A 19,844-nucleotide genomic window follows, 5' to 3' on the forward strand; every position below is an offset into this window, starting at 1 on the left:
CACACGAGGCATGTAGTGAAGTCAAGGTCACTCTGGACCTGCACCTTTATTTCACAGCTCTGGAATGCTGCACTTGCCTGAGACCTGTCCTTATATACCTGTCTCTTGCAAGTGCACCCCTAGTGGTAAGGTATGCTGGTGGTTACAGGTCATATCTTATTACAGTCATGTATAGCATGTTAGGATATAGTTATATATAATAATGTAAGATACAGGAAATCACCCTCCCCCAAGATCTTATTGTCTTTATAGGTTCAGTCTCTCAGGTGGTCTACGCTCTCGTGTGGAGCGTCTGAGTTGTGGTTCAGTTGTTTGCCTTGGTGTCTGTTTTTCTTTGGGTGTGGTTGCTGGTATCTCGCCTGGGCTGTCTGTTTCGATTGGTGTGATTGTTGTTGACTCGCCTGGGCTGTCTGTTGGGATTGCCCTTTCCTCAGGTTGTTCCCTCTGTCTGACCACCAGGTGTGGTGACAGTTCCACATTGTAGTCTGCCTCTGGTTCTGCAGTGTTGTTGGTAAATCTGCTTTTGACTTGGTCTACATGCCTCCGGCAGGTTTGGCCACTGTCCATTTGTACTACCAGTAGCCTGTTTCCTTCCTTGTCCGTTACTGTCCTTGCAAGCCATTTGGGACCCCTGCCATAGTTTAGTACAAACACTTTGTCCCCCATCTCATTCCATCTCCCCCTCGAATTTCTGTCATGGTGCTCAGTCAGCTTACAGCGCTTTGCCTCAACGATTGTGTATGCCTGGGAGGATTAATGAGAGCCTTGTTTTTAAAGTCCTTTTCATCAACAGTTGCGCGGGTGGGGGATCCCAGTCAGAGTGCGGACGAGATCTGTATGCCAGCAACAGTTGCGACAGGCGACCCTGCAGCATGGGACCTTGGATTTTAAGCATGCCTTGTTTAATGATTTGCACTGCTCTCTCCGCCTGGCCGTTGGAGGCAGGCTTGAACAGTGCCGTCTTGACATGATTTATGCCGTGGTCAATTATAAAGTCTTGGAATTCTGCGCTGGTGAAGCACGGACCATTGTCACTGACCAATATGTCAGGGATTCCGTGCGTTGCAAACATGGTTGCGAGGCTCTCCACAGTGGTGGAGGTTGTGCTCGAGTTTAAAATGGTGCATTCGATCCAATTTGAAAATGCATCTACAACTACGTGGAACATTTTGCCCATGAATGGGCCCGCATAGTCTACGTGCACCCGTGACCATGGGTTGGTAGGCCAGGGGCTCAGTGGAGCCTGCCTGGGGGCATTGCTGAGTTGGGCACAAATGGTGCACCTTCGGATGCAGAGCTCCAAGTCCGCCTCAATACCAGGCCACCAGACGCGAGATCTGGCTATGGCCTTCATGAGAACGATCCCCGGGTGCTCGCAGTGGAGCTCCCGGACAAATGCCTCTCTGCCTCGCAGAGGCCTGACTACTCGGCTGCCCCACATCAGGCAGTCTGCTTGAAGTGATAGCTCATGCATGCACCTGTGAAAGGGTTTTAATTCTTCGGGGCAGGCATCGCGAGCCTCTGCCCAGTCACCGGTTAGGACACATCTTTTTACTAAGGATAATGTGGGGTCGCTGGCCGTCCAGGCTCTGATTTGGCGAGCTGTCATGGGCGAACCTGTGGACTCAAAGGCATTGATTGCCATGACTATCTCACAATCCTGTTCATCAGACTCTTCCGTGGTCGCCAGGGGTAGCCTGCTGAGCGCGTCGGCACAGTTGTCTGTGCCTGGTCTGTGCCTTATTGTGTAGTTGTAGGACGCCAGCATGAGTGCCCACCGTTGAATTCGCACCGAGGCATTGGCGTTTATTGCCTTGCTCTCGGATAGGAGGGACGAGGGGCTTGTGGTCGGTTTCTAACGCGAACTTGGCACAGAAAAGGTATTGGTGCATCTTTTTGACACCTTCTCTACCATTCCGTACCCGTACTCCGCCCGCGAAAGTGACCTGGAGGCATAAGCTATGGGTTGTAATTTGCCCGCACTATTTATTGACATGTTGCAAAACGCACCCGACCCCATACGCTGACGCATCGCATGTGAGAACTAGCTTTTTACCTGGGTCAAAGAAAGTCAAAACACTGTTGGAACACAGAAGGTTGCGTGCCTTACTGAAGGCGCGTTCCTGGGCGTCCCCCCAAAACCAATCGCACCCCTTCCTGAGTAGCACGTGGAGAGGCTCCAGCAGCATGCTTAAGTTCTGCATAAAGTTCCCAAAGCAATTGAGTAGCCCGAGAAAGATGTGCAGTTCTGAGACATTCCGGGGCCTGGGTGCCAGGCGAATTGCTTCGGTTTTGGACTCAGTTGGGCGGATTCCATCAGCGGTAATCCTTCTGCCCAAAAATTCAACCTCGGGTGCGAGAAACAGGCACTTGGATTTCTTGACTCGAAAGCCTACCCGATCCAACCGTTTTAGTACTTCCTCCAAATTATGGAGATGGGAGTCGGTGTCCCTGCCAGTGATAAGTATGTCGTGTTGAAATACAACTGTCCCCGGGATGGACTTGAGCAGACTCTCCATGTTGCGCTGGAATATGACAGCTGCCGACCTGATGCCGAATGGGCATCGATTGTACATGAAAAGCCTCGATGTGTGTTGATGGTAGTGAGTAGCTTGGATGCCTCGTTCAATTCTTGCGTCATATACGCAGATGTGAGGTCTAATTTTGAGAAAAGTTTACCTCCAGCCAAGGTGGCAAATAAGTCCTCCGCTCTGGGCAGCAGGTACTGGTCCTGTAGGGAGACTCTGTTTATGGTAGATTTGTAGTCCCCACAGATTCGTACGGATCAATCAGGCTTCATGACTGGGACGACGGGACTTGCCCAGTTGCTAAATTCCACAGGTGATATAATGCCTTACCGCAGAAACCTGTCTAGTTCGTGTTCAATCTTTTCCCTCATCACATAGGGTACAGCTCTGGCCTTGCGATGGACTGGTCTAGCATCCTGTGTGATGCAGATTTTGACTTTGGCCCCTTTGAAAGTGCCCACACCTGGCTGAAAGAGATGTTCAAATCGCTTTATAACTGTTGAGCAGAAGGTCCGTTCCTCTAATGACATGGCATGGACATCATCCCATTTCCAGTTTAGTTTTGCCAGCCAGCTTCTCCCCAGCAGTGCTGGGGGGTCTCCGGGGACAATCCACAGGGGAAGTCGGTTCACTGTCCCTTTGTGTGTGACAGAGAGCATGGCACTGCCGAGGACTGGTACGATTTCTTCGGTATAGGTCCTTAGTTTGATGTCGACCCTTGAGTTTTGATCTGTCTCTTTTATGCGGCCACAGTTGTTCAAATTGTTGAGCGCCCATGAGATTGACTCGCTCCCGTATCCAGCTCCATGTTGACAGGTATCCCGTTGAGTCGGACCCTCATCATTATAGGAGGCATCCTGTTGTAGGAGCAGCAGCCATTGATCGTGTTGACCCGCTGTACATCGGTGTCCCGGGTACTGTCCCCACCATCTTCTGGTCCGCTTTCCGACCCATCCGATTCGTATACCAGCCGAGCTGCCGTTTTTTTGAACATGTGGGCCAAGTGCCCTGTATATTCACAATTTCTGCAAACAGCCTCCTGAAATCGACATCCCCTTGACGAGTGCCCACCCCCACACCTCCAGCACAGACCTGTTCTATTGTTTAAAGTGTTCCCAAAGAATGAGCTGCGTCTGGCTGATCTCTCTTGAGCTTCTCTCAGTTTGTAGTTGATTGCTCGCATTGTGGGTTAATGAGGTGTGAACAGCCGTTCCTGTGGCCCTTGATGGCTTCTGCCTGCTGTCGAGAGCCTGTTCCCCCAGTTTTGTCTGTGTGTGGGGGTAGCAGCTTGTTTAGTGCTGTGAACTTCTTGTTCCGCTATTTCGTTAGTTGTCATACCTGCATTGTAAATCAACCTCGTTTCTTCTTCCCCTACAAAGAATGTCTGTGCAACCAGTGCTGCTGCCTCGAAGGTCAGGTTCTTGATCTCTATGAGTTTTCAGAATATGCCTGCGTGGCCTATTCCTTCAATGAAAAAGTCTCTCAGCATTTCTCTCCTCAGTTCATCGGAGAACTCACATAAACTAGCCAACCTCCGAAGTTCCGCCACGAAGTGGGGTATGCTCTGGCCCACACAGCGTCTGTAGTTGTAGAACCTGTGTCTGGCCGTGTAGGCTGCTCGCTGGCTTCAGTGTGCTCAATTCTTCAAACGACTTGCTTGCTGGTTTCTCGGGTGCCAACAGATCCTTCATTAAAGCATATGTTTTCGAGCCACAGCTGGTCAAGAGATGGGCTCTTCTCTTGTCTGCCTTATCGTCGCCTAACCAGTCTTTGGTTACAAAGCTTTGCTGGAGCCTTTCTATAAAGTCCTCCCAATTGTCTCCCGCATTATACTTTTCATCTGATCCATTGTTCGCCATTCTGTGGATTCTGTAATCCCGTAACTCGTCGCCACTGTAAAATCCTGTCCTCTCAGTACAGACTCACACGAGGCATGTCGTGAAGTCAAGGTCACTCTGGACCTGCACCTTTATTTCACAGCTCTGGAATGCTGCACTTGCCTGAGACCTGTCCTTATATACCTGTCTCTTGCAAGTGCACCCCTGGTAGTAAGGTATGCTAGTGGTTACAGGTCATATCTTATTACAGTCATGTATAGCATGTTAGGATAGTTATATATAATAATGTAAGATACATGACACTAATATATTATCCACCCACCCCGTGAACTTTTATCTTGTGCAGTAACCTTTTATGTGGAACCTTAGCGAATGCCTTCTGGAAATCCAAATACACCACATCCACTGGTTCCTCCTTACCCACCCTGCTCGTTACATCCTCAAATTTGTCAAACATGATTTCCCAAACATGATTTCCCTTTCACAAAACCATGCTGACTCTGCAGTAGAACTGGAAAAATTAGATGGAGCTTGCATGGCACATGCTCCTAATTTTTCATACATTTTACAGACGGGTCTTGAAACAGGCGCAGAATCCTTCTTTGCATATATAAATTGACCCCATGCTGATTTCAGGTCGTCAGCAGGCATGCCTATTAATAGCTAGGACCAATAGGTTTTTGTGTAAGTGGCATTTAAGATGCTTCAACGTAAATTTGGTGCATGACCTCGTGCCCAGAAATTGGTATACACTGCGCCCATTTTATGTCTAAAAAACAGGCAAAACATACTAATTTCTACCCCCATGTGTCCGAATAACTTCTGCTGAATGTAACCCATGCCAAGTGCCAGGCCTACCATGTAAATTGAGTTTGACCATCTCTGGTTTAGAGAATGATCATTCAAATGAGAACAAACCAGCATTACTATTTCTGCAGCTCTTGATTTGCAATTCCCTAAACCCTTCAATAGCTTACAGGTGCAATTTTCTATCCCTTGAAGTTAAGATGACAGAGTTGATGGTCATTTTCATATAGAACACCTTCCACATACTACAGAAGTGAACTGGGGTTGCCACAGGAAAAAGCAGGAGGCCAACATTCATTTAAGTTGTTTTGACATCAGCAGCATCATGATATTAGGAAGATTATGGGGGCAATATTCTAAGTTGTATAAAAGCATCTTCCTTGAGCCATCAATTAATATTCTTAACATACTCTCTGAAACGGTTGTTCCTACTTCTAACTTATTTAGGATACACTGAAGCATGTTCTACTTGTTCCATTTAATCTGCCATTTTTTGGAATTTCTTTGGCGTTGAAGAATCATTATCAAAATATCCTGGTTTTAAGCACCGTTCAAAATGCAGATAAGCTATAACAGATTTTGACAACATCAAAAAATATCTGAGCCACTTGTCTTGCAATGCCCAAGATTCTTAGCTAATGACGTATCAAAAGACTTCAAAAATGAAAAGTAATGCTGTGGGATCATGTAATCCAGGAGCAAAGCAGGGCAATACAAAGTTAAAAATTGCACCATGATGCCCTTTAGAAAAGGTTTGATGGATGGTGTGGGTCAGGAAGTGAGAGCAAAAAATGTATTCCCACCTCATCAATTCATTATAAAAATGCTACAGGTTCAGAAAATATGAAATAATATTTAGCCTGTTTTGCCAAAAGGGTGACGAAGAAGTCAGACCTTGATATTTAGGTCAGATGTCCATTTCCAAATAAATTGGATTAGTTGGGGAGATGGCAATAGATTTTTGCTCACTGATCAAGTTCTCAAGGACCAAAATTAATCACCAAATGAACAACATAACTTGTAAAAAGGACTTTGTGTCTCCTCGTTCCCTCCACCGCTCTTCCTTCCCCACCCCCCCTCCACCTCTCTTCCTTCCCCACCCCACCCCCATCCCCATGTAAATTTAAGGGCAGGTCAGAATGTCATACAACCAAGCATTTACAAAATTTCCTGCATAGATTCTGCAAGGAAAGTTACAAGCAATCCAAATTACTCCAGTTCTGAGATAGACAGACATTGTGCCTAATAGCCATCTCAGGAGAGACATGGTATAGGAATCTTCATCTCGTTCTGCCGCCTCCCAGATCCATGTCCATCTCTCCAATCACATTTCAACACACCTCACAGCACTGAAACAATGCTAACCAGTCATAAACAACATTCTCTGTGCTTGACACCATGCTGCTTTATCCCTCCTCATCGATCCCTCTGCAGCCTTCACATAGTCAATCATCCCATCTTGCTCCAACACTTCTCGGTTATCCAGCTCTTAGGATTACCTTCGCTTGGTTCTACTTCCATCTATTTGATTGTAGCCAGAGAAGCTCCAGCAGTGACCTCTCCTTCTACCTCTTGTTGCATCTTTGGTGTCCTATTCAACCACTAGCTAAGTTTCCAACCTCTCATCCATTAGAAAGACCCCTATTTCCATCTCTAACATCTCTGCCAACCTCCACCCTACCTCAGCCATCTGCCACAGAAACCTAATTTGTGCCATTGTCACATCCAGACTCCATTACTCCCAATGCCATCTGGGCTTGCTTCTCTCCTTTCAAATCTCTATAAACTTCAGCTCATCCAAAACTCTGGTGTCTATATCCTATTCCACACCAAGTCACGCTTATTCATTACACCCTTCCACCCTGATCTATATTGGATCCCGGTTCCCCAACACCTCAAATTTAAAATCTTAATTCTAGTGTTTAAATCTTTCCATGGCCATAACCATGTAGAATCTCTCACCAACCTTGCCACTAGAGTACTGCTTCTCCAGAAGTAGCAGATTCGCTTTTGAAATCCTATAGCCTTGCAAAAAAATCAAAGATGGTTTTGGATGCTTTACTAGAGTTGAAATTAGACATTTGCATAACTGAACAAAATCTATGAATATGTACAGAATCAGAAAATTGACATCTATCCATCTGTGCTCTTTGAGCAACTCGCTATTATTGCATGAACATCCAATTTAGCTCTGTTCCAACGGTCCTTGTCCCATATAGATGGATCCTTGAGGATCATCGCGAGTTAGAAACAGATGAAGTTTATAGTTAACCTGTCACAGTATCCTGGCATGGCTACTGTGTAGATCTTTAGCTACAATGCCAAGACATTTTACAATACTGCAGTTCTATTTAGCAACTAGGCATGGAAGTAATGATAAAAAGCAAAAATGCTGGAAATACTCAGCAGGTCAAGCAACATCTGTGGAGAAAACTGAGGAACTGATGTTTTGAGTGGGGACCCTTTGTCAAAAGTGGAGTATACTACAAATGGACAGCATTTAAATCTGTAATGTGCTCCAGTTTTGACAAAGACTCCATATTCGCCAGCTCAACGTCTGTTCTCTACAGATGCTGCTTGACCTGTTTAAGTAAGATGCGGGTTCAGGGTTAGTGCGGGGGTTGGGGGGGAAGCAGCAGCAGAGGCAGCTGAAAGAAATCCATGAGCTCCTCGCATTTGTTACATAGATACATTGAAGTTACAGACCATTTTGCCCAACCAGTCAATGCTGGCATTAATGGTATTACTAGAGAAAAAGGCAAAAGTGAAGGTTAAGGAGGGGTTGACTAAACTGATGCCTGCAGAAGTATTGTGGCGCATGAAAAATCAGCTCTCCAGATGTGGCTGTTTTATGCTTTTACTCCTTTTCACAGATAGTTGTTTACAAATTAGGATTCAGGATTGTTGAGCATAAAGCAGTCCTGTGAACAGGATATCTACTATCCTTGGTAATCAGGCAGGTGATACAAGGATTCCATGCAGAAGATGCTGTGACAGCTCTCTGACGAAAGGTAATCGACCTGAAACATTAACTCTGTTTGTCTCCACAGATGCTGCCTGACCAGCTGAGTATTTCCAGCATTTTCTATTTTTATTTCATAAATTTCCAGCATCCGCAGAATTTTGCTTTTGCTCAATGGCAATGTGCTTTCTGCACCTTATTTGAATATATTAATTTTTCTTCTACCCTCCTTAACCTAAAACAATATAACTAGAGATATATCTACAAACTTTGTTATTGACACCAAAAACATTTGTTATAGCTACTGAAGACAGATTACTTTCTATTTATCAGTATACTTCTCACCTGTAAAGTATATCTGTTCTTGAAGCAGTTTGTGACTAGCTCTCCTTTAGACAACTGATACAACCACGTCAATTTCCGACCACTATGTCGACTGGCATAGAATGCTGTGAATCTCTGGTAACTGCGTTCCAACTGCAGTAACACAAAGCTGATGTTTATTCAATGAATTTTATTAACTTCTATTATTCATGAACTGCTTGGAACACCATAAAAATAAACAGCAAACACAAATCAAATTTACCTCAGATGGGAGTGCAAATGTGCAGGACTGCTGAAAGGGCCAAGAACCGGAGCTCAAAACCTGAATACTGAAATCCACTGAGGAAGAAAGAAAAAAAGGCTCTATTAAAAAAGTAACCATATTTTTTTATGATACATTTGTTAAATCAAAACATAAAACTACAACAAGGTTTATAAGAACAAGGAAAATCACAAAAAAAAAACTATCTAGGCCCTGAAATTATGCAGGTGGGATACTAATTTACAAACGTTTAGAATGTTTGACTGAAATGCCTTTCTCCATTATTTTAACAGAGGCAGTAATCCACTGAAAACAAATGGGTTAACCCCTCTGTTAAAACAATGAATATGGGGACATACAAAATTAAACTTTCACACATGAATATCCCACTTATGGGCCACATAGTACCTTTAAAAAAAAAACATACAATAAGACAGGGTTTGTATGTTGCCTATGCTACACCTTTGACACAGTGATTCTAGATTTTTAAAAACTCTCAATACTAGTCAAACTCTACATACATTCCTTCAAAACTTGGCAGATCATCATCCACAATTTACACTTACAATCAAGCGGCTCCGAGTTAGCCAAATGCTTTTTAAATTGTTCATTCAAGTCTTTGCTCACACCAATATCTTGAAACATTCGTTGTAGTTTAGAGGTATACTCAAAGCCACAGGCTTGCTAAAATAGAAAGAAGAAACTAATCAGGTAATTGTAAGTCAGCCTTGTTTTGATCAACTGTTGAATAAAAATGTATTCTGGGTAATTCTACTTATTCCGTAGAAATTCTGTAACACAAACTCAATTAAATTCTAATTCATCCCAATTAAGCATGCAGCAGCAGCCTGGAGAATAAGAAAAAAAAAAAGGGGCAGAAAGTGCTGAACAGTGGCAGCAGCAAATCTCTCAGCCGAGAGATTGTGCAGAAGAGGAATGTTCATCCCAACGCTGCTTAAGTGTACAAAAAATGACCATGTTTACCTTAACAGAAACTGCATTTCAAAGCAATTCCCTGCAATGTTTTGGTGTTCACGAAACATAATGGCTCTGATTTTCCGGGGTCTATGACTGCGTAAGCAGCCGCAAATGCCCTGCAAGTTCCGGGTTTATGTATGGGCTGCGCATGCACGGACCGCTGGAACTTGAAATCTGGAAATGGACATCCGCTGGCGGAGAGTTGGGCTAGCCCAATGAATGCCCATGAAACTCTTACGCCTGGTAAAAGCAGGCATAAGGCCTTCTTTTACCAGCGTAAGGGTGAAAGTAAGTATTAAAATAAAACTTTAAAAATCATTAGAACATTCAAAAACCTTTAAAATTTCAAGGTTGTGTACATGTGTTTCTTGGGTGATTTCTATTATTATAGGGATGCCATACATAAATGGAATCCCCATAAGCATAATGGCAATCCCCTTTCTGATGCCTACGTGATCGCAGGGGCGCTTGCGAACCGCATGCACCTGTGGGATACGAGTAGAGGCCCAGGAGCGTGAGTCTCCGTGGATCCAGAACCATAAGGTCGATACGTAGATTTATTGCGGTTCAGAAGCATCTGCTTGCGTGAAGTCTCTGATTGCAACTTTAGGCCCAATAACGTGCTATATAAATGCAAGTCTTTATTTTACTTCATTGTCACTTCCTCATACAACACTAAAACTGTAATATTGGTTCTATTTTCAGAGCAGTGCAAAAAAGGAGCCACATTGTCACGATCTACTTGCATCGTCATGAAGTTGGATGAAGACAAGAGCTCCACGTATCCATACTGAAACATGTGCACGCAGCTTAGTAACGACCCACCCTCTGCATTTTTAATTACTTAAAAAAAGAACTGTTGAAGTGTAGACTCTCGCAAAGGTTCAATTGGTAAATTAGGTCGCTACTGTGAAAATGAGCCAAACAAACAGAGAACATCCAGATCAACCTCTGATTTTTGCTGAATTAGCCAATCTTAGCCAAGGTGGCAGAAACCACGCATGGGAAACAAAACTACTAACCAAGTTTAAAGAAAGCTGTACTGACCTTTAGTTTGGAGATCATACTCGCTTCTGCATCATCACTAGCGCTATTTTGATGAACCAGTCTCTTTGCTAACATCTTGGCATAGAACTTCTGGAATACATCTTTGTCTTCAATATACTTAAACACCACCATCTGAAAATTAATCAATCCAATCAACACTCATTGAAAAAAAATACAAACATGTTTATAACTAAAGTATGTATATTTATTGTGGCAGGTGCAAAATAGTTACCCAACTAAGTCCAGAGGTAATGAATAGCACAAAAATATCCAAACTGAACATATGGAGAGGCAGTTTAACTGTTCAAAGTTCTCAAATGATGTTGTAAAAAAGGTCTTATGACGTTAAACACAGGTAATTACTTCCTCTCACAAAACCAAGACAGAAATGATGATTTGGTGCCAAAACCACCACACTTACACCACTGTATATATAATGAAACCCCTATACATATATCACAACAATAGCGAAGCTATGTCAAACTCAAAATACGACCAACTTACAGGAACTGCACAAGGCTGAGCCAGGAACCACACAAATGCAGGCTGAAACTCGAGACTGAAGACAGTTGACAGAAGTTCCTAGGAGTGAAATGGAGTCAACCGTGCAAAGTCACTGTAGAACAGTGTACCATGGCTTGGAATAGGCATAAAGCATGATGGGATAGTTATCATATAACGGGTAGAAACAAAGTGTGTACGTGCAGCATGAAAAATTAGTTGAACTCAGCTGATTGAGAGATGAAACAGAACAAGGACCACTGGTGTACAGTGTAACTAAACTGCTTAAGTGTTACATGGGGAAGGGGGAAAGGTAAGATAGAGCAAGATAGAGGGAGAGTAAGGAGAAAAAGAAAAAAAAGAGGGGGAAACAAGAAACAAGGAGAGAAAGCAAGAGTGGATGAACCAGTAACATGATAAAAAACCAAGACAGACTGCATATGCTGTGCTTTACTGTAGTCCATTATATTCATGTAATAATACAAGTCATTCCACCCCCCCCCCCGACATCTCAAATCATTTCCTTTCCCACTAAAGCCTCAACTAAGCTATCCACAACCGTTCACACTTATCTCTGACTTACTGTGATTAATTCATATAAAAATATAGATGGATCTCCTATCTATATATTTACAGATATCTTTATATATATATGCACAAGTGAACACTGTGGCAAGAATTTCTTGGGTAATGTTTTTAACTTTGGATGAAGGAAATGCTTTTAGGTGGAGCTTGAGCACGTGGCAAAAACAAGATTAAAAAGGGATATAAATTTTGACTGTTTTAAAGTGCATGATATTCAAGATGACAAAATGATGAAATGAAGAGGGGCACACCATTCAATAAGATCATGGCTAATCTTTCACCCCAACTTCGCTTTCTTACCCGATCCCCATAGTCCTCGATTCCCCTAGAGTCCAAAAATCTATCTATCTCAGCCTTGAATATACTCAATGATTCAGCAGCCACAACCCATTGGGGTAGAGAATTCCAATTCACAACCCTCCGAGTGAAGAAATTGCTCCTCATTTCAGTCTCAAAAGGCTGCCCGCCTTATCCCAAGACGATGACCCCTCGTTCTAGATTCTTCAGCCAGGGGAAACAAACTCTCAGCATCTACCCTGTCAATTCCCCTCAGAATATTGTATGCTTCAATGAGACCACCTCTCATTCTTCTAAACTCGAGAGAGTATGGGCCCAATCTATTCAAGCTCTCCTCATAGTACAAAACTCTCATCTTGGGAATCAACCTATTGAACTTTCGTTGCACCGCTTCCAAGTCAAATATATCCTTCCTGAGTTTAGGAGACCAAATAGCTGGCCTCACAAAATCACACGAGATCAGCTAGCCTATCAAAATGCATATATGTTATGTTTGCAGAGTGCAAGTCCGAGTAGAACAGATTTATAGGCCCTATTTGAGCTCTTTGCACTCATACTAATATTTTTTAATTAATTTATATTGAACTACCTTTGCTATCCACCAGACATTTGAGATTTAATTATTTTTGAATATCATTGAATAATAGAATCTTACAGTACAGAAGGAGGTCATTCGTCCATTGGGCTTGTGCGGGCTCTTTGAAAGTTATCCAATTAGTCCCACTCCCTTGCTCATTACTCAGTCTTGTTTGCATGGTTTCTCAATACTTAACAGGTCTCTAATTTTAGTAAAAATCCATTAACTCAGAAGATCTTTCTCCCAACAACTGTTGCCCAAATTATTTATATATTTATTAATAAATAACAGGGGACTCAAGACTGACCCCTGTAACATCTCCCACTCAATCCCCTTCCAGCTCAAAAAGCTTTGATTTATATCCAGATTCTGGTTTTTGAGACATTTGTTTTAATTCACTGGTCCACTGTGCCCCCAATCCATGATTTCTATCTTAGCTATTTGTCTCCAATGTTAAGCTCTGTCAAATACTTTTTGAAAATCTAAATCTAATACACAAATAATTAAAGACTTTTAAGCTTACAGATTTTTAAATTAATTTCAAGGATGTGGGCATCATGGCAAGGCCAGCATTTATTGCCCATCCCCCAGTGCCCTTGAGAAGGTGGTAGTGGACCACCATCTTGAATCACTGCCGTTATGTGAAGGTACAACACAGTTCGGTAAGGAGTTCCAGGATTTTGACCTAGCGACCATGTACAAGTCAGGATTCTGCATGACTTGGAAGGGACCTTGGAGATGATGGTATTCCCATGTACCTGCTGCCCTTGTCCTTCTCGGTGGTGGAGGGCGCAGGTTTGGGAGGTGCTGCTGAAGAAGTCTTGGCAACTTGCTGCAATGTTTATAGTATTAGGCAGTCCCTTGTATTGAGGATTGACCCGCTTCCACACCAAAAAGGGATGAGTTCACAGATGTTTCAATGACCTGATACTCTAGGTCCTGAACTACATATTGAAGGGTGGAAGATGCCTGTACGTGGATTCTTTTAACATGGAGTGGCCGTTGCACACCAGCCACCACACGGGATTAACAGAGCTCGATCTTGATCCAGTGGCAAAGGTTAACCAAGACAACTGGTGACCAAGTCCAAGATGTATTACTAATATTCTCAAAGGATATTTGCTTAAAATTAAGATCAGCTCAGCTGGAAATCTTTGAATCAACGTTGGTAGAAACTTTCAATGTATGATCTCTGAATTTCAGTGTTCTCTTAGACATACAAGTAGTGAGTGTGGCATACATCTACATTCTCGCACTGGGAGATTCTTGTTAATTTCTAAAGGAGTGCCACATTTTCCATACTCAAGAACCATCAAGTTCTTTGTCGGTCATTTTAAAATTGTACTACTTCAGTGATAAAGAATCCACTAGGTCTGTGAAGACCACATTGATAAGCAGGAATGTGATGAAGGATAGAGAACTGGAAGGCAATAAATGATAGAAATAAATTTAAAACGTACTAGTTCCTCCTTCCAAGGAATGGGTAATTTGTGATAAAATGGACCCAGAGTGCTGCAGTATATCCTGTAGATGGCACACTGCAGCCACAGTCTGCCTCTGGTGAAAGGAATGAATGTTTTAGATGATGGATGAGGTGCCAATCAAGCAGACTGTTTTGTTCTGGATCGAGTTGAGCTTAGTGAGTGTTGCTGCAGTTACACCTTTTCACGTCATTGGAGAGCATGCTATCATACTCCTGACTTCTGACTTGTGCCTTGTAATGGTGGCAAGGCTTTCGGCCTCCCGATGAGGCCAGTTACTGCCCAAAAGTGGTGGCCACACGGCAATGTCGAATGGCCGCCACTCGCGAAATTCTCCTCTGTGGTTTTTCCAGCAGTCTCCACTGCTGCCGAACCTCCTAAGTGCAGCATCAAAGCGCGCACCACCGATCTCCCGTCCCGCAAGCAAAATTAACCTAAAAAAAATCTTGCGGCCGGACAGTTTTTTCTGTTGGTGCACTGGGTTTGCAGTGTGTGTAAAATGGCGGTGCGGCCACCATTAAAGGGTAGGGCACACTGCCGCAGCCATCATTGTATTTTGTTTTGTCGGCCGAGTGTCAGGTCGGCCTGACAATTGTGCCCCTGGGTTCGGCCGGACCGGCAACAGGCAGCCTGGCATCCCTCTTGGGTGCAAGGCCGTTGGCCCAGCCGAAACTCTCCTTGGTGGCCCAGAGATCCTAGCTCGCAGCGGCTCTCCCCATTAAGTGTAGGGGAGAGATGCGGTGACACATAGAAAATAGGTGCAGGAGTGGGCCATTCGGCCCTTCGAGCCTGCACCACAATTCGATAAGATCATGGTTGATCATTCCCTCAGTACCCCTTTCCTGCTTTCTCTCCATACCCCTTGATTCCTTTAGCCCCAAGGGCCATATCTAACTCCCTCTTGAATATATCCAATGAACTGGCATCAACAACTCTCTGCGGTAGGGAATTCCACAGGTTAACAACTCTCTGAGTGAAGAAGTTTCTCCTCATCTCAGTCCTAAATGGCCTACCCCTTATCCTTAGACTGTGTCCCCTGGTTCTGGACTTCCGACATCGGGAACATTCTTCCACATCTAACTTGTCCAGTTCCGTCAGAATTTTATGTTTCTATGAAATCCCCTCTCATCCTTCTAAACTCCAATGTATAAAGGCCCGGTTGATCCAGTCTCTCCTCATATGTCAGTCTGGCCATCCCGGGAATCAGTCTGGTGAACCTTCGCTGCACTCCCTCAATAGCAAGAACGTTCTTCCTCAGATTAAGAGACCAAAATTGAACACAATATTCCAGGTGAGGCCTCACCAAGGCCCTGTACAACTGTAGTAAGACGACCTTCTTCTATACTCAAATCCCCTAGCTATGAAGGCCAACATACCATTTGCCTTGACTGCCTGCTGTACCTGTATGCCAACTTTTAATGACTGATGACCCATGACACCCAGGTCTCGTTGCACCTCCCCTTTTACTAATCTGCCACCATTCAGATAATATTCTGCCTTCGTGTTTTTGCCCTCAAAGTGGATAACCTCACATTTATCCACATTATACTGCATCTGCCATGCATTTGACCACTCACCTAATCCGTCTAAGTCACCCTGCAGCCTCTTAGCGTCCCCCTCACAGCTCACACCGCCACCCAGTTTAGTGTCATCTGCAAACTTGGAGATATTACACTCAATTCCTTCATCCGAATCATTGATGTATATTGTAAAAAGCTGGGATCCCAGCACTGAGCCCTGTGGCACTCCACTGGTCACTGCCTGCCATTCTGAAAAGGACCTGTTTATCCCGACTCTCTGCTTCCTATCTGCCAACTAGTTCTCTATCCACGTCAGTATATTACCCCCAATGCCATGTGCTTTGATTTTGCATACCAATCTCTTGTGTGGGACCTTGTCAAAAGCCTTTTGAAAGTCCAAATACACCACATCCACTGGTTCTCCCTTGTCCACTCTACTGGTTACACCCTCAAAAAATTCCAGGAGATTTGTCAAGCATGATTTCCCCTTCATAAATCCATGCTGACTTGGACTGATACTGTCACTGCTTTCCAAATGCGCTGCTATTTCATCCTTAATAATTGATTCCAACATTTTCCCCACCACTGATGTCAGGCTAACCAGTCTATAATTACCCGTTTTCTCTCTCTCTCTCTCTCTCTCCTTTCCTTAAGTTCAGGACCCTAGTTTCTGAATTAACTGTGTCACTCTCCATCCTAATAAAGAATTCTACCATGTTATGGTCACTCTTCCCCAAGGGGTCTTGCACAACAAGATTGCTAATTAGTCCTTTCTCATTACACATCACCCAATCTAGGATGGCCAGCTCCCTGGTTGGTTCCTCGACATATTGGTCTGGAAAACCATCCCTAATACACTCCAGGAAATCCTCCTCCACCGCATTGCTACCAGTTTGGTTTGCCCAATCAATATGTAGATTAAAGTCACCCATGATAACTGCTGTACCTTTATTGCATGCATCCCTTATTTCTTGTTTGATGCTATCCCCAACCTTACTACTACTACTACTACTACTGTTTGGTGGTCTGTACACAACTCCCACTAGCGTTTTCTGCCCCTTGGTTTTCCACAGCTCCACCCATACCGATTCCACATCATCCAAGCTAATGTCCTTTCTTACTATTACATTAATTTCCTCTTTAACCAGCAATGCCACCCCGCCTCCTTTTCCTTTCTCTCTTTCCTTCCTAAATGTTGAATACCTCTGGATGTTGAGTTCCCAGCCTTGGTCACCCTGGAGTCATGTCTCCGTGATGCCAATTACATCACTGTTAACTGCTATTTGCGCAGTTAATTCGTCCACCTTATTCCGAATACTCCTCACACTGAGGCACAGAGCTTTCAGGCTTGTCTTTCTAACACACTTTGCCCCTTTAGAATTTTACTGTAATGTGGCCCTTTTTGTTTTAGGTTTCTCAGCCCTCCACTTTTACTTTTCTTCTTTCTATCTTTTGCTTCTGTCCCCATTCTACTTCCCTCTGTCTCCCTGCATAGGTTCCCATCCCCCTGCCGCATTAGTTTACCTGCTCCCCAACAGCACTAGCAAACACTCCCTCTAGGACACTGGTTCCGGTCCTGCCCAGGTGCAGACCGTCCGGTTTGTACTGGTCCCACCTCCCCCAGAACCGGTTCCAATTTCCCAGGAATTTGAATCCCTCCCTGCTGCACCACTCCTCAAGCCACGTATTCATCTGAGCTATCCTGCGATTCCTACTCTGACTCGCACGTGGCACTGGTAGCAATCCTGAGATTACTACTTTTGAGGTCCTTTTTAAAATTTAGCTGCTAGCTCTCTAAATTCAGCTCATCCCCTTTTTTACCCATATCGTTGGTACCTATATGCACCACGACAACTGGCTGTTCATCCTCCCTTTTCAGAATGCCCCGCACCGAGACATCCTTGACCCTTGCACCAGGGAGGAAACATACCATCCTGGAGTCTCGATTGCGGCTGCAGAAACGTCCATCTATTCCCCTTACAATTGAATCTCCAATCACTATAGCTCTCCCACTCTTTTTCCTGCCCTCCTGTGCAGCAGAGCCACCCACAGTGCCATGAACTTGGCTGCTACTGCCCTCCCCTGGTGAGTCATCCCCCTCAACAGTACCCAAAGCGGCATATCTGTTTTGCAGGGGGATGACCGCAGGGGACCCCTGCACTACCTTCCTTGCACTGCTCTTCCTGTTGGTCTCCCATCGCCAGCGTGATGACAGCAGCAGACACTCTGCCCGCCCCCACTTCCGTCCCTCTTATGATTGATCTTCTGCTCTCCATCCCACTTCTGCCCCACTCGAGAAAAAAAAAGACAACAAGCTAAATTTAGCACAAGAGGCCACCGCATCCAAGGAAACACAGGAAAAACGGTAGGTGCAACCAGTTTCCAGTGGGGATGCATTTCGGCCCTAGGATGTTAGCCACTAGCAGCAGAATACTCAGCCTCTGATCTGCTCTAGTAGCTACAGCAACCATGTGGCTGGTCCAGTTGAGTTTCTGGTCAATGGTGATCTCCAGGATGTTTATAGTAGGGGATTTGGTGATGGTATGCCATTGAAAGTCATGGGGAGGTAGTTAAGCTCTCTCTAGTTGGAGATGGTCATTGCCTGGCACTTTGTTATTTGCCACTTACAAGTCCAAGCAGGATGTTGTCGAGTCTTGCTGCATGCAGATTCTAATCAATCAACAAACCAGATGATCAGAAATTTTGTAAGAGGGGAAAATGATTTTTTTTAAACTAAATACTGGTTTTCCTTACAAGTTTTGCACAGCTGCATCTCTTCTGAAAATAACGAACACAAACCCTGATAAAGCCAAAACAGATAACAAAACTAACCAAACCTATACTGGACACTTGAGGGCCAAAATTGCCCACCGCCTGAAATGAGGAGCTCCTACTGGTTTTGATGTGTTCTGGCTGCCCCAATACATGGGGCGGACTAACTGTCAAAATGTAGCACTTCGAGAATTTTGTGTGAGTGGGGCGGAAGTATCCTCATCATGGGGGCGGAAATGAGGGCGGGGTGGAGTGGGACGGGACGGAGTAGCCGAGACGGTCAGTCATCAGTGCCGTGTTGGCACGTCACAATGTCTCTCCCCTTCAGTTAAAGGGGAGAGACGCTATGAATTCTGCAGCCACTTTAGTGGCAAACACTGGGCCACCAGGGAGGATTTCACCCAAGAGGGGGTGCCAGGCTGCCTATTGGTGGCCCAGCCGGACCTGCAACCATAACTGTCGGCCCACAAAATAAATAACATGGCGGCCGCAGCTGTGCACCCTCCCCTTTAAGGGCAGCCGTGCAGCCATGCCAAAAATATCGATAGCAAAAGCTGTCGGGGCACCAATCGGCGGCAGGACCACTCCTGGAAAGGGGCAATTTTGCGAAGGGGTCCCTGCCAGTCGGTAAGCGCGTGCACCACTCCAAAACTGAGGAAGGACAATTCCCAGAATGGCGGCCCCACTGCGGCCATTCCGAGCCGCCCCATGGCCGCTACTTTTAGGCAGCCAGAGGCCCCATCGGAGGGGCCAATTTTAGCCCTTTGGTTCTTTATAAAGTAGCAACTATTTAATACTCACTACTTGATTAAGTGTATCCTCAAGCTCAGCTTCTTCAGGATTCTTGGAGCTGTAGAACACAAATTAAAGTATCCGTATTACAATTAATCTGTACACATACTCAGAAGTTAATGCTACAGTTTTTCAGTATTATTTCTCCATTTTATGCATCATTGTGGCAACATTTATGTATGTTTAAACAACAAAAGTTAGCAGTCTAGAAATACTGCGAGAATCAAGGCTGCACGGCATCCTTGCTTTCCCGAGGAGTGAATAGATGTCTATTAATTGTTAATAAAGTAACAATATTCTTATAGGTCTCCATAGACAGACAGACAGTGAGACTCGCATTTATATAGCGCCTTTCACGATCACCGGTCGTCCCAAAGCACTTTACAGTCAATGAAGTGTAGTCACTGTTGTAATGTAGGATATTAGATTAGAATTGTATCCAAAGAAAGTTATTTAATAGATCAGAATTTTACGAAGAATCGCTTAAGATTTTGCTATCCTGCTCCTCACAATTGGTTTAGTGATGGCCTCTGAGTCACAAGGCTGTGCCCCATCCCAGGACTCAAACACATA

At 44.4% G+C, this 19,844-nt stretch overlaps 1 protein-coding gene across 3 annotated transcripts in view; it reads right to left on the reverse strand.

Annotated features, from left to right (window-relative positions):
* LOC139264553 (cullin-1) overlaps positions 1-19,844 on the reverse strand; it is a 129,535-nt gene that overhangs the window by 14,133 nt on the left and 95,558 nt on the right. For all 3 annotated transcript variants that reach the window (XM_070881191.1, XM_070881192.1, XM_070881193.1), the window contains exons 12-16: positions 19,281-19,329; positions 10,747-10,878; positions 9,288-9,405; positions 8,722-8,798; positions 8,481-8,612 (exon numbers count right to left, since the gene is read on the reverse strand). In XM_070881191.1, coding sequence (XP_070737292.1) covers positions 8,481-8,612; positions 8,722-8,798; positions 9,288-9,405; positions 10,747-10,878; positions 19,281-19,329 — 508 coding nt within the window. The remainder of the gene's footprint in view (positions 1-8,480; positions 8,613-8,721; positions 8,799-9,287; positions 9,406-10,746; positions 10,879-19,280; positions 19,330-19,844) is intronic.

Source organism: Pristiophorus japonicus, chromosome 5 (assembly GCF_044704955.1).
Source record: "Pristiophorus japonicus isolate sPriJap1 chromosome 5, sPriJap1.hap1, whole genome shotgun sequence".
NCBI lineage: Eukaryota > Metazoa > Chordata > Chondrichthyes > Pristiophoridae > Pristiophorus > Pristiophorus japonicus.